Source organism: Hippocampus guttulatus, chromosome 4 (genome assembly GCF_054856545.1).
Source record: "Hippocampus guttulatus isolate MCC_2025c chromosome 4, RoL_Hgut_1.0, whole genome shotgun sequence".
NCBI lineage: Eukaryota > Metazoa > Chordata > Actinopteri > Syngnathiformes > Syngnathidae > Hippocampus > Hippocampus guttulatus.
Window position 1 is genome coordinate 22,805,005 of NC_141264.1, and position 22,316 is coordinate 22,827,320.

A 22,316-nucleotide genomic window follows, 5' to 3' on the forward strand; every position below is an offset into this window, starting at 1 on the left:
TTTATTGTAAGGCGTTTTTAGCCGAAAAAAACGACCATGTATAGTAAGGCGTTTTGAGCCGAAAAAAACGACCATGTATAGTAAGGCGTTTTTAGACGAAAAAAACGACCATGTATAGTAAGGCGTTTTTAGACGAAAAAAGCGACCATGTATTGTAAGGCGTTTTTAGCCGAAAAAAACGACCATGTATAGTAAGGCGTTTTTAGCCGAAAAAAACGACCATGTATAGTAAGGCGTTTTTAGCCGAAAAAAACGACCATGTATTGTAAGGCGTTTTCAGCCGAAAAAAACGACCATGTATAGTAAGGCGTTTTTAGACGAAAAAAACGACCATGTGTCATAAGGCGTTTTTAGCCGAACAAAAACGACCATGTCGAGTAAGGCGTTTTAAACCAAAAAAAACGACCATGTATAGTAAGGCTTTTTCACCCGAAAAAAACGACAATGTAGAGTGAGGCGTTTTTAGCCGAAAAAAAACGACCATGGAGAGTAAGGTGTTTTAACCCCAAAAAATTATGTATAGGAAGACGTTTTTCGACGAAAATAACGACCATGTATAATAAGGCGTTTTTAGCCGAAAAAAACCACCGTGTGCAGTTAGGCGTTTTTAGCCGAAAAAAACGACCATGTATAGTAAGGCGTTTTTAGACGAAAAAACGACCATGTAGAGTAAGGTGTTTTTAGCCGAAAAAACCCCAACCATGTATAGTAAGGTGTTTTAACCCAAAAAAACGACCATGTATAGTAAGGCATTTTTCGCCGAAAATAACGACCATGTATAATAAGGCGTTTTTAGCCGAAAAAAAACAACCGTGTGCAGTAAGGCGTTTTTAGCCGAAAAAAGGACCATGTATAGTAAGGTGTTTTTAGCCGAAAAAAACGACCATGTATAGTAAGGCGTTTTTAGACGAAAAAAACGACCATTGTATAGTAAGGCGTTTTGAGCCGAAAAAAACGACCATGTATAGTAAGGCGTTTTTAGCCGAAAAAAACGACCATGTATAGTAAGGCGTTTTGAGCCGAAAAAAAACGACCATGTATAGTAAGGCGTTTTGAGCCGAAAAAAAACGACCATTTATTGTAAGGCGTTTTTAGCCGAAAAAAACGACCATGTATAGTAAGGCGTTTTTAGCCGAAAAAAACGACCATGTATAGTAAGGCGTTTTGAGCCGAAAAAAACGACCATGTATAGTAAGGCGTTTTTAGACGAAAAAAACGACCATGTATAGTAAGGCGTTTTTAGACGAAAAAAGCGACCATGTATTGTAAGGCGTTTTTAGCCGAAAAAAACGACCATGTATAGTAAGGCGTTTTTAGCCGAAAAAAACGACCATGTATAGTAAGGCGTTTTTAGCCGAAAAAAACGACCATGTATTGTAAGGCGTTTTCAGCCGAAAAAAACGACCATGTATAGTAAGGCGTTTTTAGACGAAAAAAACGACCATGTGTCATAAGGCGTTTTTAGACGAAAAAAACGCCTTACTATACATGGTCGTTTTTTTCGGCTCAAAACGCATTACTATACATGGTCGTTTTTTTCGTCTAAAAACGCATTACTATACATGGTCGTTTTTTTTGGCTCAAAACGCCTTACTATACATGGTCGTTTTTTTTTTCGGCTCAAAACGCATTACTATACATGGTGGTTTTTTTCGACTAAAAACGCCTTACTATACATGGTCTTTTTTTTCGGCTAAAAACGCCTTACTATACATGGTCGTTTTTTTCGGCTAAAACGCATAACTATACATGGTCGTTTTTTTCGGCTCAAAACGCCTTACTATACATGGTCGTTTTTTTCGGCTCAAAACGCATTACTATACATGGTCGTTTTTTTCGTCTAAAAACGCATTACTATACATGGTCGTTTTTTTTGGCTCAAAACGCCTTACTATACATGGTCGGTTTTTTTTCGGCTCAAAACGCATTACTATACATGGTGGTTTTTTTCGACTAAAAACGCCTTACTATACATGGTCGTTTTTTTTCCCGCTAAAAACGCATTACTATACATGGTCTTTTTTTTCGGCTAAAAACGCCTTACTATACATGGTCGTTTTTTTCGGCTAAAACGCCTTACTATACATGGTCGTTTTTTTCGGCTCAAAACGCATAACTATACATGGTCGTTTTTTTCGGCTAAAAACCTCTTACTATACATGGTCGTTTTTTTCGGCTGAAAACGCCTTACTATACATGGTCGTTTTTCTCGGCTGAAAACGCCTTACAATACATGGTCGTTTTTTTTCGTCCAAAAACGCCTTACTATACATGGTCATTTTTTTCGGCTAAAAACGCCTTACTATACATGGTCGTTTTTTTGGGGCTAAAAGCGCCTTACTCTACATGGTCGGGGGTTTTTCCCGCTAAAAACGCATTGTATACATGGTCGTTTTTTTCGGCTAAAAACGCCTTTCTGTACATGGTTGTTTTTTTCGGCTTAAAAACGCCTTACTATACATCACTGGTGTCAAACTCATTTCACATGGTGGGCCACATACGGCCTCGGTAGATGCCAAGTGGGCTGGACCATTAAAATGATCCCATACTTTGCTATAAACAACCAAAACAACATGTCTTTCCTTTGTTTTGGTATAAAGAAGCACAAGAACATTTGGAAAATTTTGAAATTTAATGAACGTATCTTTTACAAAACATTTCATGAAGAAAAAAAGATTATTGCGACTTTGAATGAATTACTGGCAACTTGTGCTATGGTTGTTCATTAAGTTGGAGCGAGTACCTCAGCGTGTCTCTAAAGTGCTTCAAAGTGGGGCTTTTTGTTTCCCCATCAAACGGTACGTTTTTGCGTGGCTAGTGAGCGTGCTAGAGTCGCGTGTCGAGTGCGTCGTCCTCGGCTTCCTCGGGCAGTGAGGCGATGTTGGCGCAGGGCGGCGCCGCCCTCTTGGTGGAATTGAGCCTGTGCAGCGTGGGGCCCAGGCGCAGGCGGTCCGACGGGCTCATGGCTTGCTTCAGCTGGCTCGTCTCGTTCAGCAGCTTGTGGAGGTTCTCGTACGTCTTGATCGAGCTGCCCGACATCATCTGACAACATGCAAAAAAATGTGGTTCTTTATAAATAAGACTTTATAGTTATCAAGTATATGATATGACTTTCGTAAAAAAGAAAGACTAAAAACGCCTTACTATACATGGTCGTTTTTTTTCGGCTCAAAACGCCTTACTATCCATGGTCATTTATTTCGGCTAAAAACGCCTTCCTATACATGGTCGTTTTTTTCGTCTAAAAATGCCTTCCTATACATGGTCGTTTTTTTCGACTCAAAACGCCTTACTATACATGGTCGTTTTTTTGGGGGGCTAAAGGCGCCTTACTATACATGGCTGTTTTTTGGGGTTAGAAACGCCTATACATGGTCGTTTTCCGGCTAAAAACGCCTTCCTATACATGGTCGTTTTTTCCGGCTAAAAACGCCTTACTATACATGGTCGTTTTTTTGGGGGGCTAAAGGCGCCTTACTATACATGGCCGTTTTTTGGGGTTAGAAACGCCTATACATGGTCGTTTTTCGGCTAAAAACGCCTTACTATACATGGTCGTTTTTTTGGGGGGCTAAAGGCGCCTTACTATACATGGCCGTTTTTTGAGGTTAGAAACGCCTATACATGGTCGTTTTTCGGCTAAAAACGCCTTACTATACAAGGTCGTTTTTTTCGGCTAAAAATGCCTTACTATACAAGGTCGTTTTTTTTGGGGCTAAAAGCGCCTTACTATATATACATGGTCGGGTTTGTTTTGGGCTAAAAACGGCTTACTATACATGGTCGTTTTTTTCGGCTAAAAACGCCTTACTATACAAAAAAAATCCAAAATAATACTCGTTCTCTCTCAAAATAATACTTTTAAAGACTTTTTCAATCAAAAACCTAATTTTGATTCTTGTAAATATTAAAGGTTTTGTTAAAACATACATTGACCCTTGAAGAATGCACTTGTTGTTCTCGAATATGTCAAAAATTGGTCAAAAATATACTTTTGGCAATGCCCCCCAAAAACACAAGTGCTGATTGAGGGGATCGTCTCTCACCAGGAAGGACTGACACTCGAGCAGAGGTTCGAGTCGGTGCTCGGAGAGAATGACGGTGCAGTCGGAGAACGACTGCTTCAGCGTCTTGCGAAGCACCTGCAGCGTTCTGAGAACACACCAAAACAAAACATGACAACTACTTTCTGTCAGGCGTCATGTTCCGACTAAAACCTGAGCTGCCGGTCGTGGGGGGTGGGCGACTTACATGGGGTCGAGGTACGACGAGGGTTCGTCCAGCAGCAGGATGCGCGCCTTGCTGAGGATGGAGCGAGCCAGACACATCAGCTGCTTGTGTCCGTTGCTCAGCACGTTGCCGCCGTCCTCCAGCTGGAAGTCCAACTTGTCGGGGAACTGCTCGATCACCGACTTCAGGCCCACCTGATAATCACCCGCCCCGACCACCAAGACGCTAAGCTGGTGCTAAGGTGGCCATGAGAGGGCGGGCACGCGTGTACGAGTACCTCATCGGCCACCCGCCATAGCTCGTCGTCACTGTAGCGGCCGTGAGGATCCAAGTTCATCCGAAAAGTTCCGGTTAGGATGAAAACTTTCTGGAGATGACAAACATCGGAAGGGCATAAACATCATCACAAATCTAGTATTGCTTTCTCGCCTTGCTATGTACTGCGACCTGCCGCCATCTGATGACTAGTCTTGCTAGCTAACCATTCTGACTACTCTTCCTGCCTCCACTTGCCATCTACAATTAGCTGCCTAGCTTTGATTAATATTCTCGCGATCCATTTTTGCCGCCTAACCATGACAACTCGCTTTGCTGCCTCATCTCACAATCGACGTAGAGCTGCTCACATTTGATGCCTAGTCTTGGCTAACTAGTTTTCCTGCCGACTACATTTGCTATCTACTATTGGCTGCCTTCCTTTACTAGTCTACTAAACTATTCAAGCTGCTGCCCTTGCTATGGGTGCTATTGGTAGGTGCTCTTGCCCTCCAAATCTAGCAGTTAACTAGTCCAGTAGTTAAATAACAGCAGTAACATAGTTAGATAACTAGTACTGTATTTTCCACCCTAAAAGGCGCACTGGATTATGAGGCCCGCCTTCAATGAATGGCCTATTTCGTAATTTTTTTCATAGATTAGGCGCAATCTGCAATGCATCCACTAGATGGAGCTATGCTCAAGGAAACGTCAACAGAACGATCAGATGTCAGTAAAACTTTAATGAAGCAGCGACACTGTTCACTTCACCAACAGCACGTTCTAACATTGACTCGTTCACGTTAAACTCTTGCTGCTGCTCTATTTCCGTGTTCAACTGCGAAACCGATCGCCGAAGTTGAAACTCTGCGTTATCAGCGTGTCTCGAGCAAGGAGCCATTTTAGGGTGGACATATTACCGTAATGACCGTACACAAGGCGCATCGGCTTTTAAGACGCGCTGTGAGCTTTTAAGAAAAACTTTTAGGTGCGCCTTCTAGTGCGGAAAATACGGAAGACTAGTCTTGCCATCGCTCCAATAAAGACGATTTGATACGCATCTCAATATAGTTCAAAGTGGAACGATTCGGTTCGGTTTGATTCGATGCATGCGCATCTTTTAAATTTAGAAAAACAAAAATTCCGTTTTTTTTGTTGTTTTTTTGCTCCTCTGCTGCCTACGCGCGCAATCTATTATCGCTGACTACCAACCACTTGTATTGCTGCCTACAATCAATGCCTGTGCTCGATGACCGGTCTTGCCGACAAGTCCCGCCGCCTCCCTTCTGCTTACTGCCTTCCCTTGACAACTCGCAATCCTGGCTCGGTCTTGCCCTCGTATTCTTTCTGCCTCATCCTCGCTGCCGACGCTTAGAATCCACGACCGCCGCGTACTCCGGGTACCTGCGGCACAACGCCAAAGGCCTTCCTCCAGGTGTGAAGTGACACGGAGTTCCAGGAGATGCCGTCAACGGAGATTTCGCCGTCTGTGGATGCCAGACGCAGAAGAGCCGACAGCAAGGTGCTTTTTCCTGAGCCGGTACGACCGAGCAGACCGACCTAGAGGAGAGCACCGACCCCGTTACGATGACTGAACATCGGACCGTTTGCGATTCGTAAGACACATAATACAGCTTCCCGGCAGCGGAGGTTTTTCTTTTTTTTTCATCGCGAGTCATGATCAAATCCAAACTGACGCTGTGTCCGCCGTCCACCGAGAAGCTGACGTCGCTGAGGATCGCCCGTCCGGCCTCCGTGTACTTGACGGTGAGGCCCTTCACGTCCATCTGTCCTCGGTTGGGCCAATAGTCCTGAGCGTGCGGGTTGTCAATGACCAGGTCGCTTCCCGTCTTGCCTCCCCTGCCCGCCGAAACTTCCTCCGACGGCAGGTCGATGAACTTGAACACTCGATCGACCGAGCGCATCTGAGGAGCAGGTGGAGTATGATTACGAGCAAATCAAAACGAAGCCACCGACGACTACCGACGACCGTTCCTGCTGCTGTGAGACAGCTGTGCTCCGCTTTTTATTTTGGCTTGCTCATTTTGCCGCCTCCTTTTGCAATTTTCACAAATATCTCCCGCTGACTCATTTTACCAACGACCGCGGCTACCCAAACTCTTGCTGCCTTCCCTTTTCGGACTATTTTTGCCGCCTGCTCTTGCCATCAACTCGTACTTCCTGACTCCTCTCGCAACCTACTTTGCATTGTTCGCCGGACAGTGATGATGTCGTCGCGCGTGTGTGTGTGTGTGTGTGTGTGTGTGTGAGGGCATACCAGGCTGTCCACGGTGATGCTGGTGATGACGGCCCACTGGAACGTTCCCAGGATGAGCATGGCCAGCGCCACGATGATGCCGATCTCACCCGGCTTGTCCTCTGTGGAAAAACACACACACACACACACACACACACGTCCTCACAAGAATAGTCATACAACCGCACACACACACACACACACACACACACGGTAAGAAAGGCGTGGCCCCGTTGGACACTATTAACGGGCCGTTAAACTGTTCTTTCGGGTACATTGACCAAATCCCCGTCTCCTGAAGCATGTGTGTCCAACACTCATGCTCTCAAGCACACACACACACACGCACGCACACACACACCAGAGCGCACACATTTCCTGTGCTCCGACATTGTATCCAATTGAACTGCGGCAGTGGACACACTGCAGAGTTCAGATAAGACTCAAATAAGAGTCATCACGCCCTGTGGAAAGATTCGGTTAGGACATTCAAAAAACATCATCGGTATTATCGATGTTCACAGACCCACACATTGTTCCCCCATTGTTCACAAATGATTCGGAGAGGCTTTATTCATCCCAGCAGAGAGGCTACGGAAGTTCACGGAATCTGATGAGCTCCAATACAAAAAAAAAAAAAAAAAAAAGTCCTTATGTAACAAGAAGTCTCTTATTTTGCTCGTGCCACCGTATGGCATCAGAGGCAGACAAAGCAGGGAATATACGGACTGTAGCGGGCCTACAAAGTCTGCTAAAGGCCCGACGATCATCTGGAAGTATGATCCTGGGTGATTTGGGAGTGAACATGCCGTGGTGTTGGGCGTGGCACAGTGGATTATCCTGCGGTGTGGGGGTGTGTTGCGAGTCACTGGGTTATTTGTACGGTGTTAAGAGTTATTCTCTTTACCATGTGGCGTGTTCAGAGTTATTGTCCTGCCATGTGCAATAAATGATAATCAAATGATCTGGGGGAAATGATCATAAAATTCAGAATGATTATCATGTAGGCTGATTATCCGGTGGTGTGGGGTGTGTCATAAGCCTGCGGTGTGGGTTCCCTCGAGGGTGATCATCCTGTGGTATGGAGTGTGTGAAGAGTGATTATCCGGTGGTGTGGGGTGTGTCAGGCGATTATCCCAGGTTGTGGGGTGTGTCAAAAGCCTGCGGTGTGGGTTCCCTCGAGGGTGATCATCCTGTGGTATGGAGTGTGTGAAGAGTGATTATCCAGTGGTGTGGGGGTGAGCGATGACATTGTGGCGTTAAGAGTGATTATTCTCTTGGTGTGGTTTGCATTGAGAGGGATTATCCTGTGGTGTGGGTTATATCGAGTGTGACCAACCTGTAGCGTGGGGTTGTGGTGAGTGATTATCCCGTGGTGTTCTCATTTTGCGCTTCCCCCCACTTTAGTAGTACCGTATGTACTCACGGTTGGTTCCCACGGCGATGAAGGCAGCGGCGGTGAAGAAGAGCACAAAGATGACATCGCAGCGGAATAGGAACCAGCGTAGCGTGGCCAGGTAGTGGAACCAGGTGGCCGTGTGGGTGTTGAGCGCCTTGTGGAAGAGCATCTCGAAGTACGTCTGACGCCCGAACGCCCGGATGGTCCACAGGCCCTTCAGCGAGATGATGACGTGCGAGAAGATTGTACTGCGAGCTGCCGTGGGAAGGAATCCAGGAAGTAAAAAATATATATATATATTTGTGACTACGATTTTGAAACTGCTAGCTAATCTTGCTAAAACCCTCAACAGCAGGGGGGTGAGAGCGCAATCCCAGCAAAGAATGAGTTAACTAACATGGAGGGAGTGGGAGGAGACATGAGTGATTGATGTTCTTCTGGGCGGGTACGCTGCTGCCGGTACCAGGATGGGGATGAAGGAAATCCCACTCCATCCCAACCCGGGCCAGCCCGGTGCCTCCTCATCAGACTGTCAGCTCTTCAAAACTCTTGTGGCAGATAAGTTGGAAGGCCAACAAGCACCAGGCAGGTATCTGTGTCAGCAGCACTGACCCATTTTCTCATCCTGCGCCACACTATAAGCAGTCAGCGCCACACTTCTCTGTTGATTACCCACCTCTGATTTGGACTGTCATCGACACAAAGTTATCGTACGCTGTGCCAGACTTCTTAAAAAAAAAATCAATGCTTTGATGTCACTCGTTTCTGTTTCGGTGGCACTCCTCACTCCAGCAGGACCAGCCTGTTTCTCAGGTCGGCTTCACTTTCGTCTTGCCTTCGGGGAGGAACCCACAAAATGTATCCCCCCCCCCCCCCCCAACAATGCAGTCTTGGAACTGGGTCAGTGCGAAGCCTCGTGTCACACGCTGATCCAAATCCAAACCCCGAAAACCCAATTTCCACCCTATCCCCTAAATCCGAAACATAAAGCCTCGATTCAAACCTCACATCCTGAATCCTGACCCCAACCCACAATTGGAACCCGAACCGACGACTCTTCTGGCCATCTGCAGATGCAGATTCATCACAAGACTTTGATGAAAGCATCCAAACACAAACCAGGACGATGAAAGCTTCACATTGAAACTTAAATTAGCGCAACAATTCCATTAAAACAAGCACCGGCAGGGACGAACGCTAAACTGCCAAAACGAGCGCCCATCACAAATGCGTCAGACCTGGATTGGACGTGAACTGGCGTCAGGGAGTATCGTGTCACCGCCCATCAATGTTATTGTGCCGTGACGGAGTGCCCTGGATGATTTCCTCTTCCATCGTTTCCCCCTCCGCTCATCTCTGCTCTTCCTCCGTCATGTTTTTCTCCTTCGGATCGACCAAACACGATCGCCCAGCAGACAAGCCAAAGCGCATTCCTTCCCGTTCGCTGCTTGACTGACCCAAATACAATCGCGTTCTTATACAGCAAACCCCCCCCCCCCCCCCCGCTTATCACGGCAATAGATTTACTGGGAATTGTTGCGTTTGTGTACATGCGTGTGCCTTTAAGAGGCGTGGCCAGGTGGGGTGGTTTGTGATGCGTGTGAGTGTCACAGGGCTTCGAGCTGTGGCCGACAGCGGCGCGATCGCGCTCATTGTTTTGATGAGTTTTTCCTGTTCTGCCAGAGTTCAATAAACAGCTCAAAAGTGCATTGGCACCCGTGGCTCTCCTTTCCCATATGCAAGGCATCACGGCCCTCTTAATCTGTTATGTTCGGTCAACAAGGAGCCGAAAAAGGTTTTGTTTGATGCTATCGTAGCTAAATATCCGTCTTCACCTTCAGCCTCCAGCAGCTTGAGTTGCTGCCCCGTCCTGAGGAAGTACTTCCTGAGGATGACAAAGATGACAGCCAGTGGGATGGCGGCGATGAAGATGTACGGACGTATGATGGACACGGTGAAGATGGCGCCCAAGACGATCACTGACAGCTAGGATGGGGGGGAGGGGGAGGAGTAAAAATATAAGTTAAGAATGAATTTTTGTGGCGCATTTATAAACACGATGCCTTTAAAACGGCATTTTTGTTGATGCCACACCGCATACGCTCCACTTTCTCATATGTTACCTGAATGAGGTCAAAGAGCACCAGAGGCAGCATATCGTCGATGGTGGCCATGTCCTTGGTGAATCTGTTCATGATGCGGCCTGGCGCGGAACAAAAGGGATGATCGGCATCCGGGCAGAGGATGCGGAGCTCGCCGTCACTAACCCGTCTTCATGGTGTTGAGCAGCGCCATGGGAGCGCGCAGCACGGAGCTGAGCATCTGATCGTGCAGCCTCTTGGAGACGGTAAGCAGCGTGTGCACCAGCGGCAGCCCTCGGAAGAAGCCCAGCGCCAGCACGCTCTCCGAAGTGGCCACGTAGATGTAGATGATGTAGTAGGCGCTGGTGGGCGTCACGATGACGGCCAGGTGGGTGGGTGGCGACGAGGTGTTGGGGTGCTGCTCGTCGATGTAGTTGGGAGAGGACGGGTTGGCGCCGTCCCTCCAGATTGTGCTGATGGCAGAGGAAAAGACAACTTGTGGGGTGTGCTCCATTTCTCAGTCAAAAAAACAAAACAAAACTTTTTTTCCCAGCGACGATCGCAGTTTGACAATCGCCGCCATTGTTGTTTTGATCTCGCGTTAAGTAATCTCGCGTGACGAGATTTCCGCTCTCGCGAGACGAGATCGGCGAGATCGGCCTTCACCTCGCGGAAAGCAGACGATTGCCAAGTCGTGTAACAGGTGTTAAAACAAATCTTGTATGCCTGAATTATTTTTGCAGCATTTGTTTATAAGAAATAATTCAATGTATATTGTTGTCGTTTATGTTATTCTCATATGCAAATGAAGAAGTAGACCATTTCCAAATTCGAAATTTGGGACTCTCTAAATGCATAATGGGACTCATACTTTTCTGATCAGCGAGTCCCTGGGACTCGTAAGGCTCAAACGGTAAAATTATCACCGCTATGGTACACACTGTTGCGGTGTTTTGAAGAAGGTGACACTTACTCAGTAATGAGATAGATGCCGATGACCGAACCCGCAACCTGAAGTCAGGAATCAGGGCGAGAAATGTTTGATTTTTATAAATGCTTCAAGAAGAATGTGTCGATTGGATCACGCGTGAGATTTACCTCAATGACAAAGACCAGGAAGATGAAAATGAGGACGTAGACTAAGCTCCTGTTGGTGGTGACGTAGCGCAGGTAGGTGCTCCACGACGTTGTCTCGAACGCGTTCTCGCGCTCGTCCGCAAAGCATTGCTGTGGGAACACCGCACCGGTAAGCCGGTCACACAGAAAGCGAGAGAGACAGATGCATCCGAATGGCAGTGTCGCGAGGTGCACTGGCTTTCTCCAACAAGTTGGATGCGAATGTGAGTATAAATGCTTCTTTGACCATCCGTGCCCTGTGACTGGACAATAACCAGTCCAGGATGTACCACGCCGCTTGCCCAAAGTCAGCCGTGATTCGCTTCGAGTCAGCCACGACTCTAACGATACAGTGGTAACTCTACTTACGAAATTAATTGGTTCTGGAAGAAATTTCTGAACTAAAAAAATGTTGTAAGTAGAGACGCGTTTTCCATGTAAAAGCCCTAATCCGTTCCAAGCCCCCCCCAAAATTCAGACATAAATGTTTCCGAAAGCAAATGCATCAGAATGTGAAACAAATACATGTTACAATTCGATTATTGCACAATCAATGAGAGTTGTGCATAACGTAAAAAACAAAGAATAGAGTAAAGAATAAAAATGATGGTCATTTAACTTTTAACTGCGTCCTCATCGTCTTTTGCCCTCTTTAGTTCATGTTCTCCCTCAGAAGAGGTTTCTGCCTGACGTTTTATAACAAGGGTGTCAAACTCATTTTGCTCGCGGGCCACTTTGGCGTTAACATCAACAATGAAACCGAATTAATGTTTCATCATCACATCGTATTATTTACTTGTACAGAAAAAAAAAAAGATGGATGACTAGTTTTGAAATTAGTCAACTATATTTGTTTGTTAAATGCTTGTTCAAGTGAATGTAAACAGGGGAACAAAATTATTGCAAAATCTCAAGAGTTGGTTACACATGACAATTTGACATTTTGCTACAGATTTTAGCAAGGATCATGGAAGTTGACACACATGATTTGCTTTCATAGGCGACATAAAATGGCGTGGCGGGCCGAATCTGGCCCCCGGGCCTTGAGTTTGACACCACTGTTTTCTAACGAACTGATCCAAGGACGTCAGCTTTGGTCGGCTTTTAACAATCCTTCGAAAATGTCCAAGGCAAACATCGTCATAGCGAGCGATCGCCCGACTGGTGAACACTTTTTGTGGGCGATTCGCATTCGAAACACCTCGTGGCCCGAGGGGTGAATGACGTGGACGCTGCATAAACACATCTCTATCTATTTATCGATCCATACACAGAGACAAATATGGTAGAGGTCCCTCTTAGCCAATGCGATGCCAGGATGATGCTCGGTAATAGCCAATGGCAGAGCAGCTAGGAAGATGTCGCGTTCAGCAAACTCGGAGCTGCGAGTCGCAGCCCATACTGTATTCTTGCCTTTCGTATCTTGAAATTTCTTTCGTAACAAGAGGCGATATTGTCGAGGCTTTTCGTAACTTGAAAATTTCGTATGACGTGACGTTCGTAATTAGAGGCACTATTGTACCCGCTACAGAAAATGAATGGATAAAAGAAACACCTAAGGTGTTACCTCCATGTCTTCTTCGTCCACCTCCTCGCTTATGTCGTAGACGCTGTCCTTGGACAGGCGTCGGGAGTAGATGTCCATGTCGGACGGCAAGTCGCAGTGGGACGGCGCGATGGAGAGCTTCTTCCGGAAGGACGTCTGCATCTGCTCGTGCCGCTCGTGGCCTTGCGTGGCGGTGATGAACGCCAGCACGGACTGCCGGCGCTGCCCGCTCAGGTGGGGCAGGCCATGGTGGTACAAGTTCCCCCGAGGGAGAACCTCCTCGACCTGGTCGTCTTCAGGCACCATGGAGAACTTCCTTTCGGAGAGCTCCCGCACGGCGTCTTCCATGGATGCGGGCGGCGCCCCGGTGGCGTTCTGCTGACCGATGAAGGAGAACTTGCGGGCGGCAGCCAGAGGGTTGAGGATGAGCGAATGCTTGCGCTTTTCCGGGTAGCCGTCGCAAACGCCTTGGGGCCCGGTGATGATCGGAGGGGGCGGCGGGTGGCGGAAAGAATGCCGCCTGGTCTCGGGGCCTCGGAAGCCGGCGCTCTCGTCCACGGAGACCCTGCGTAGGGTCTCGGTGAGGATGGAGCCGCGGCGCTCGGCGTTGACGTTGTCGTACGCCTCCATGCCCAGCAGCAGCGAGCTGAAGTCGGGCCGCTGCGCTTGGAGCTCCGAAAAGCTGCCGTAGAAGTAGCAGTCGCCGTTGTGCAGGAGCAAGATCTGGTCAGCGCGCTTCAAGTGCTCCAGCTTGCTGGTCACCACGATGCGAGTCTTGGAGGACATCAGATTGCAGACGCACCTGGACGACAGATGCTTACATGAGCACTTGATGTGACGTACTGTACAGTGCTGTCTTCATATGGAAGTTTAATTCGTTCCATGAAGATGCGCTGAGCGAAAAACACTTCAAATAATCTTCCCTAATTGAAATGAATGGAAATGCCATTAATCCGTTCCAGATACCGGACCAAAAAGCAAAAAAATCTGTAATTGTTTTTAAATAAGGAAAATAGAACTCTCTAATATTGTACTTTTTTGAAGAGCTTTTCACCAAACTGCTACTTGTTGTGAATTAAGCCAGTTTGAATTTTTCCAATATATAATATAATATAATCCAGTAATATTTTATTATTTTTGTTTTTACAAAGCCAACAATTCTTCTGAATAATCTGATAAACATTCGATATACATTTACCATGAAAAACAGGGATAAATTTGAGAAAGGAAAAAAAATCCCACAAAAAATAAAGCAAAATATTTTTTACATCTTGACAAAAAAAAAAAAATCTGCGAATATTAGTATCCATGAGTGCTGAACTGCAAGTATGCGGTGTTCAACTGTACTAAAGATGACATTTATCTTGACGAGAAAATGTAGAACAACGTCTTGTCCCCAGATGAGAAAACGTGTATCGCCAATTAACTCCTGTCTGTGCTTTATCAGTATTTTATCAAGAAGCCGTTATTTTCATCTTATCATTTAATGCACATCGTATCATTTTTCGGCTCATTTTATGAGTAGCAATTTTTCCCGAACTGATTTGTAATACTTTACTTCTCAAAAATCTCTTTCTCAGTCACAATATCCAAGTGTGTGAAAGGCGCGTCCAGCAGGTACAGGTCTGCATCTTTGTACACCGCCCTGCAGCCACACACACGCACACAGAGACACAACAAGGGGGTTATTTGTCATGCGAGAAAACGGTGAATAAAATGACAGGTGGGCTGTTTGCTGGAGTCAATGTATGAATATCATCGTCAGTGACGTGGCTTTAAACCGAGGCCAGGGAGGACCACTTTACGCAGCAAATAAAGGCCATAAATAATGTATGACAACGTGAGTGTCGTCATCCACACACGCACACACACACGAACAGACACCAGCACAGACGCATACACACACGTTAGCCGGCGTCCATAAAATCCTAATTAGACTTTTGAGAGCAGCAGAGTGGAGACCGTAAAACACTTTCGGCGAACACGTTTCCTGTAAGTGAAGCCCTTCGCCGCCAACGCGCCCATTTATCACGGCGGATATGTTCCAGACTCATCCACAATGGATACAAATCTGCCACATAGAGACACCACCTCTTGCGAATTTTGCCGTCATTGTTGGAGAACTTTTAGCAGCCAATGTCAGGGCACATACAGACAAATAAGTGAATTTAAGGAACCCGTATAACACCCGAGCTCATCGTTTGTATTCAACAACTGGAATAAATGAACGACTTTCTCTCATGTACTGAAATCCACCCTTGCGCGATGAACGACGAACGGGAAGTTAGTCCGAAATGGGAAGTACCTGGCCAAGCCCAGACGGGCCCTTTGACCGCCGCTGAGTGTCACGCCTCCTTCGCCGAGCAGCGTCTTGTCCTTGTCAGGCAACAAGGCAAAGTCCTACGGCGGGCACAGCACATCATTTGATAGTGAAAATCATCACATCGCAGTGCTCGGCAACACAGAACAGAGTGTTTGACTTTTTGTGTGATATTTTGTTCGGTGAATCAGCGCGTTGCGATAGCGCCGGAATGAAAACAACACTTGCGTGCGTGGGAGCATCAAACGCTATATATGAAGCAGTGTTTATGGAAAAAGAAAAGCACAACAATGTGGGATGACACCAAGTAAAATTCCCAAAGTGAATTTTTTGTAACATGTCTGGAGGGGCTTCTTTCAAAAAAAATTAAAATAAAATAAAAATAATACACAATGGGCAGTGTGCAAAACATGAATGCCAGCTGGGTACATGCAGGGCAGTCTCCCTGTTGGATTCCAGATTGTCCTGATTTTCGTGGGGTGTGAGTTGTGTCACATGTCTGTACCGGTTGTTTTGATTTTTTTTTTTTTTTAACATGCATACAAGCTTGAGTTCCAAGTCCCCCAAATATGAATTTTTCAAGTTACATGCTGTTGCTTGGCCAATGTTTTATTTTTTTGCTTTTGTGTTGCGAGCCAAAATTTGAGGTCTGAGCAAAATTCTCTCAAGCCCAAGTTAAAAAAAAGAAACGAAAAGGAGACTACTTTCTGCCTTTACTTGAGCCACATTATTCTAAAGCAGCAGCACTCCTACTTGAGTACAATCAGTGGCTACTTAATCCAACTCTGATCAGGCTTCTTTCTTGCTGTCGTATTTTACCCTCCTGTCAGATTGACACGTAACGAATGTTTAAAAACAAAAACAAAAAAGAAAGATATCGCTTTCTCTTTTGGCATGATTTTATGAATTGTACTTTTTATTAGGGGTTGACTGGTTAGCATGTCCGCATCACAGTGCAGAGGTGGATTTAGGCTCCGGCCTTCCGGTGTGGATTTTGCATATTCTCCCCGTGCCTGTGTCGCTTTTATCCGGGTATTTCAGTGTCCTCCCACATTCCAAAAACATGCACAGTTGGTTAATTGATCACTCCAAATGGTCTGCACTGATGACTGTGTGCCCTGCGATTGGCTGGCAACCGGTTCAGGTTGTCCCCCGCCTGCTGCCCGAAGACGGCTGGGACAGGCACCAGCACGCCTCGCGACCCTTGTGAGAATAAACGGATCCAAAAATGGATGGTTGGATGTTTTTAAAAAATGACGTTTTCAATTTTTACCAGCTAGTATTCATGATCACCAGCCCACAAAAGATCACCAGGAAGCACCGCTGGGATGGGGACAAGTGGTGTCGACATCGCCGATAACGTACGGATGATGACGTGAAAGTTGCGATCACGGCTGAAACTTCCTACCTCTTGCGATGCGGGACTTTCGCACTCCTGACGTCACCGCATGAGGAACCACAGGTAACGGCGAGTTGAACGGCTCGATATCACACTGGTCTCGTATAATAAACAAGCAACATAAAGCAGCTGTGCAGAGAGGATGGCTTTCGGAGACCACCCACGGGGGTCTGTCTGCTGCCTTTGGGGGCCGAATAATAGGCAGGTGGCTAACGTGAATAATGTGGAAAATAGTGAAAGCTCAAAAGTTGAGTTCTTTGAAAACATCATCGGGGTGACGTCGGCTGGCCGTCGCGTGCGTTGTGTCTTGTTTTCTTTTCGTTATCATGTGAGCGCCACGCCACAGGGAACAAGATGGCCGGCGGTGGTTGCCAAGCCATGTGGACAGTGCACACTGTGCTTGTTTGCTGTGGCAACAGCACATGTTTGGGAGCAAAACACCTGAAAGTGCACTCAGCGCCGACGCCGACGCGGGGTTGGCCGTGAAACGCTGATCTTCTCTGCACACGGCCAAAACAACTATCCAATGTGCGGATTTAATAGCCTCATACAAAAAAAAAAAAAAACTAAAACAATGAGATTAAAAAGGTTGTTCGCCAGGCATTTTACAAAGTATGTTCAGGCAGAAAAATGAATCATTCTGACAATTCGATTGCATCTATTCCTCTGGCTGTCCTTTTTTTTTTTTGACCGACAATTGTAGCATACATCTATATTTGAATGTGTTGTTTTTTTTTGGTGTGTATGTGTGTGTGTCTCCTATCATGACAAAACGACTACCACTCCAATAATTGCAAATTGATTTCCAGACTGTCACGCATTGATGAATAAGGCGTTTTTATGGACATCCTCATCGAAGTGACTCCAGCGGACACTGCTAGTTTGTGTCTCCCGGCGTTGTCCTGTCCATTATGGAAGAGCAACCAGCTCACATTACATCGCAGTGACAGAGCTGCACGTTTCCGTGGTAACAGAGTGGCCCTTATTCCACCGAGGGGTCTTCACTCAACAATCGGGCTTATGAGAGTGTGTGTGTGCGTGTGTGTGTGTGTGTGTGATTGTGCGCGTGATCATATGATGTGTGTAAATGCGGTCTGGGAGAGCAGAATATTTTTGAAGCCTTCCGGAGGCTCAGACCAAAACATGTAGAATGTCCCGCCTCTGTTATGGTTCTGTTAGTACCTCCGAAGCTGAATAATTGTTGGAGCAATGCCACTTTGGGGGGGGGGGGGGGGGGGGGGGGGGCAATAAGACCCTGTTTTACGCAGAGATCCTGCCAAATGGAATTTTACGCACCTTTACCTTTAAACACAGAAGCCAACATGTCAAAGCTCACACCCCTTACGCACAGTTTTGTGCTTTTCTTCCAGATCTGATCAACCCCTTCCTGTTCGTCTCAGGTGATCGAAACGTACGCACCTCCTCCAGCTGGCAGGCTTTGATGACGGAGGTGTATCGGTACTCGTCGTAGGTGAGGCCAAACAGGATGTTGTCGCGGATGGTGCCCGGCATGATCCACGAGGTCTGCGAGGAGAAGGACACGCGGCCGCTGTGCCGGATTTTACCCTCGGATGGCATGAGTTCTCCCAGGATCAACATGAGGAGTGAACTCTGTGGGAAGGAGCAGAGTGGTCCTCTGAAGCGCTCATTTTGCAAAATGGGTCGCGATCCCAATGAAGGTCGATTATGTTCGACATTGCAAGACAGAGGCTGAAATCGGATCAAATCCCCCCCCACCCGAAAAAACAAACAAACAAAAAAAAAATCGAAGCTCCACGTAGGAAAATGCAGGCCCCAAGGTGACAACGGTTAAGAAACGCAGCTCGGGCGTGAAGGCTGACCTTTCCGGAGCCTGTCGATCCGGCTACTGCCAACATCTTTCCCTTTTCCAGGTACAGGCTGATGTTCTTCAGAACCGGCGTCACATAGAGGTTGGTGAAGAAGAGGCCGCCGTTGGCATGGCCGCTCGCTTTGCTCTCCTGCTTGATCTTCTCGAAGAGCTCGACGATGCCCTACACAGCCACACAAAACACGACTTTGCTCTAGAGAAGAATTTGGCCGGGCGGCGTGGCGCGACAGTGGTTTGCGCATCCGCTTCACAGTTTTGAGGCTCTGGATTCGAATATGGGCTGCGGCCTTACTGTGTGAAGTCGGGCTGTTCTCCTCGTGGCTGTGGGGTTTTTGTGTGCTGCTGATTTGGTTAGCAATGGAGTTCAAATGGGTTCAGCATTTACATTTACAATCAGCAGCTTCTGTGAAAACGGATTACCAGCTTTTTTTCATGCTGGGGAAAAGTGCACACGCAGGTGTTAATTTTTTTTTTTTTTTTTAAGGGAGGCGTTTACATTTCTGTAATATTGGAGGAGGGTTTTTTTTGTATTATTTGAGGGATGTGTCTATTTTATTGGTTTTTTTTGTGGAGTGATTATGTTTGTATTATGTTTTGGAGGAAGGTGTTTATTATATTATTATTTGCAGGAAGTCTTGAATTTCTTTTTTTTTTTTTTTAAATCTAACCATTTCATTCACCCTGTAACCTGCTAACATGCTAAGCTGTCCACTGTAGTAACCACTTTCCCTGAAAGGGTTAAGGGAGGCATTTAAAATGACTTGAGGCATCAATGAGTCTATCAATTGTGGGGGGGGGGGGGGGTTCCAGAAAGATGTTTGTTTATTCTTTTCAGAATAGGATGACGGAGTCCGCTGTCTCACCTCGTCCCAGGAAGCAGAAACATTGATGAGCTCTAGCTCAGTGGTGGTCAGGTTGTACTCCAGAACGCGGTACTCCTCTTTCATCAAGAAATCCTAAATCAGCCCCCCCCCCAAAAAAAAAAAAAAAAAAAAAAAACCCACGCGCACAAATTAGTACACCATTTTTCATATTCTTTTTTCAACAAGGGATCACTTCCATCCGGACAAGCGCGAGGGCGGGCCCACCTCGATATTGTTGACCAGCGCCAGCGTGTCGTACCACATCTGGATGGAGCCGGGCAGCTGGCGAGTGAGCGTCATGCGCAGCACCATGCAGTAGGACGCCGTGGTGAAGATGCGGCGCAGGATGATGCCTTTGCCCAGCGCGTGCGGCACGATGGCGGACACGATCACCAGGATGGCGGAGAAGAAGTAGGCGGCACTGTAGAAGTAGCGCAGCGAGCCGATCTTCCTCGTCAGTGTCACCTCATCCCTGAAGAGGAAGATGACGAGTGAGGAATTAGCCAGTTCATTTTGTCCAGATGCTAAAAATGGATCATTATGAATAAAATAAGTCACATTTCACATGATGCTAATTATCGCTGCGGCATTGTTAGCATACTTCAGTTGACATCTTGCGGTGACGGTTTAGGACAGGGGTGCCAAACTCATTTTTGTCGCGGGCCACATTGTAGTTACGGTTGCCCTTGGAGGGCCGTTATGAATTTTGGGAAACCATCTAAATGTCTAATCACCTCCACATATTACATATACAGCGCACAACAAATTGATGGATAACCAGTTTTAAAATCAGAAGTCAAGAATTACGACCGTTATTGTGGATTACATATGACAATTAGAAATGGTGGTTCAGACTTTAGCAAGCATCATGGAACTTGACATGCTTGATTTGCTTTCGCGGGCCACATAAAATAATATGGCGGGCCAGATGTGGCCCCCGGGCCTTGACTTTGACACCTGTGGTTTAGGACAATCGATGCACGCAAGAGGAAATTCTTGGAGAAACTTTTGTGATCATGAATTTTGCTAGGCGAAAATGACAAATTGTTTTGTTTTTTTACAGTGTGCAATGGTCTTGTTGTTTTTGCCATTAAAAAATAGTTTTTGTATAATGTATAAATAATTATATGACACGAGGCAAATGATGGTGTCATAAACATAATCGTGTCGAGTTTTCATCTCGTGATGGTAAGTGTTTTTTGCGATGAGGCCATCGTGATCATTTAAGACGATTGATGCACACCGGATGCGATTTCACATTTTGATATAATCAGCTTTTAAAATGTATTACTTATATTTACATCGCAAGACAACCCCGCCTTCAGGAATTGCCAATCAAACGTGATCATTTTTTTACAGCGTCATGTACCCTGCGAAAGTTATTTTTTTCATGCTTTGTTTTTTTTTGTTTTACATTTATATGAAATAAAATAAAACAAAATGAAATACAAAACGATTTTTAGTATAGAAGGTATAGTATAATATAAAACTTGCCATAACCATATGATAGTATTATGACGGCACATGCAAAAAATAGAAAAGTAAACTCCACCTATTACAATAAAACCTCTCCTCTCACATGAACACTTTGAGATGGTAATTCATGCCTTTGTCACATCCCGGCTCGATTACTGCAATGCCCTTTACTTTGGAGTCAGCCAGTCCTCCATTAAGCGCCTTCAGCTGGTCCAGAATGCCGCCGCTCGCCTCTTGACTGGTACTCGTAAGAGGGAGCACATAACTCCTACTCTGGCATCCCTTCACTGGCTCCCCATTCATTTTAGAGTTATTTTCAAGATCCTCTTATTTGTTTTCAAATCTCTGAATAATCTCGCGCCACCTTACCTCTCTGAGCTCATCCGCCCCTACACACCTGCCCGGCGCCTCAGGTCTGTGGACCAGACTTTATTAGAAGTACCAAGAACTAAACTGAGGCTCAGAGGGGATCGAGCCTTTTCTGTTGCTGGTCCCTCTCTCTGGAATGACCTCCCACTAAACATTCGGCAAGCCTCCTCGCTGCCCATCTTCAAAACCCTCCTCAAAACTCACTTGTATTCTTTGGCATTCGACTCAGCATGACTTAGATTTGTTCTTGGTTTTACTGTTTGGTGCTTTCTACCGCCTTTATTACCGATTTGTCTTACTGTTTATTGTGCATGTTAAATTGCTCCATGTACAGCACTTTGTATGCAGCGATGGCTGTTTGAAAGTGCTCTATAAATACTGTTGACTTGACTTGACTTGACTTGACTATTAATGCTGTCTGGTGTGTGAGGAGTAACTTGGAACAAATGAAATCTTAATGCATCGGTGGTTTGCTTGCTTACTGTCGGATATTCTTGATAATGGTCTCCATCACCTCCTCCCAGCCGTACGCCTTCACTGAGTGAATGTTCTCCACGATCTCCGAAATGAGCGCCAGACGACGGTTGGTCATCCCCGCTCGCTTCACCCTTTCAAACAAATCGAGCGCACACACATAAACAGGAATCGTGACAGGCAGGATCGCAAAACGACAATACGGTCCAATAGTTCAAAGGAAGTGTTCATGATATTCATTGTGCATGTAGCATTTCTTTATATTGGAAAAAAAAGCGTCACACGAGCTGTCTGCTCAACCAAAACCGCCGCGGTGGAAGGCAGAGGGTTGCTGCGTGTGGAGCCGGACGTTGCATCGGCACCCACTCGATCATTCGATTCAAATCTCACAACAGGCCATGTTCGATTTTTGAGTGTCAGTCAGCGGGAGAAAATTTGAACCGTCCGCGGCAGGCCTCCTGGCGCATGGTAGGCTCGCCAAACTCGGACTAAACATGCCGTTAAAACAAGTGGAATGCATAACAACCGCTCAATAAAAAATAAATAAATAAATAAAGGTTTTCCATTTCAGAGCAAGCAAAAGAGAGATGGATGACGAGATAGGATGTCCTAAGTGGACATCCTATCTTCACCGGGGGGCCATAAAAACAGGAACCAAGACAAAGACGACTTGTGCTATGTG

General features: G+C 46.1%; 1 protein-coding gene across 2 annotated transcripts in view; it reads right to left on the reverse strand.

Moving 5' to 3' along the window:
- Positions 1-2,613: 2,613 nt before the first annotated feature.
- cftr (CF transmembrane conductance regulator) overlaps positions 2,614-22,316 on the reverse strand; it is a 28,116-nt gene continuing 8,413 nt past the window's right edge. Inside the window, exons 7-27 of one of the 2 annotated variants that reach the window (XM_086108268.1) lie at positions 21,643-21,768; positions 19,541-19,787; positions 19,316-19,408; positions 18,445-18,615; positions 18,023-18,214; positions 15,190-15,284; positions 14,443-14,529; positions 12,906-13,686; positions 11,321-11,449; positions 11,196-11,233; positions 10,409-10,695; positions 10,265-10,344; positions 9,977-10,127; positions 8,169-8,396; positions 6,764-6,903; positions 6,183-6,410; positions 5,890-6,045; positions 4,508-4,597; positions 4,252-4,424; positions 4,047-4,152; positions 2,614-3,042 (exon numbers count right to left, since the gene is read on the reverse strand). In XM_086108268.1, the coding sequence (XP_085964394.1) occupies positions 2,827-3,042; positions 4,047-4,152; positions 4,252-4,424; positions 4,508-4,597; positions 5,890-6,045; positions 6,183-6,410; positions 6,764-6,903; positions 8,169-8,396; positions 9,977-10,127; positions 10,265-10,344; positions 10,409-10,695; positions 11,196-11,233; positions 11,321-11,449; positions 12,906-13,686; positions 14,443-14,529; positions 15,190-15,284; positions 18,023-18,214; positions 18,445-18,615; positions 19,316-19,408; positions 19,541-19,787; positions 21,643-21,768 (3,814 nt within the window). In that variant the 3' untranslated portion in view covers positions 2,614-2,826. The remainder of the gene's footprint in view (positions 3,043-4,046; positions 4,153-4,251; positions 4,425-4,507; positions 4,598-5,889; positions 6,046-6,182; positions 6,411-6,763; positions 6,904-8,168; positions 8,397-9,976; positions 10,128-10,264; positions 10,345-10,408; positions 10,696-11,195; positions 11,234-11,320; positions 11,450-12,905; positions 13,687-14,442; positions 14,530-15,189; positions 15,285-18,022; positions 18,215-18,444; positions 18,616-19,315; positions 19,409-19,540; positions 19,788-21,642; positions 21,769-22,316) is intronic. The other variant, XM_086108269.1, reaches the window with a different exon arrangement.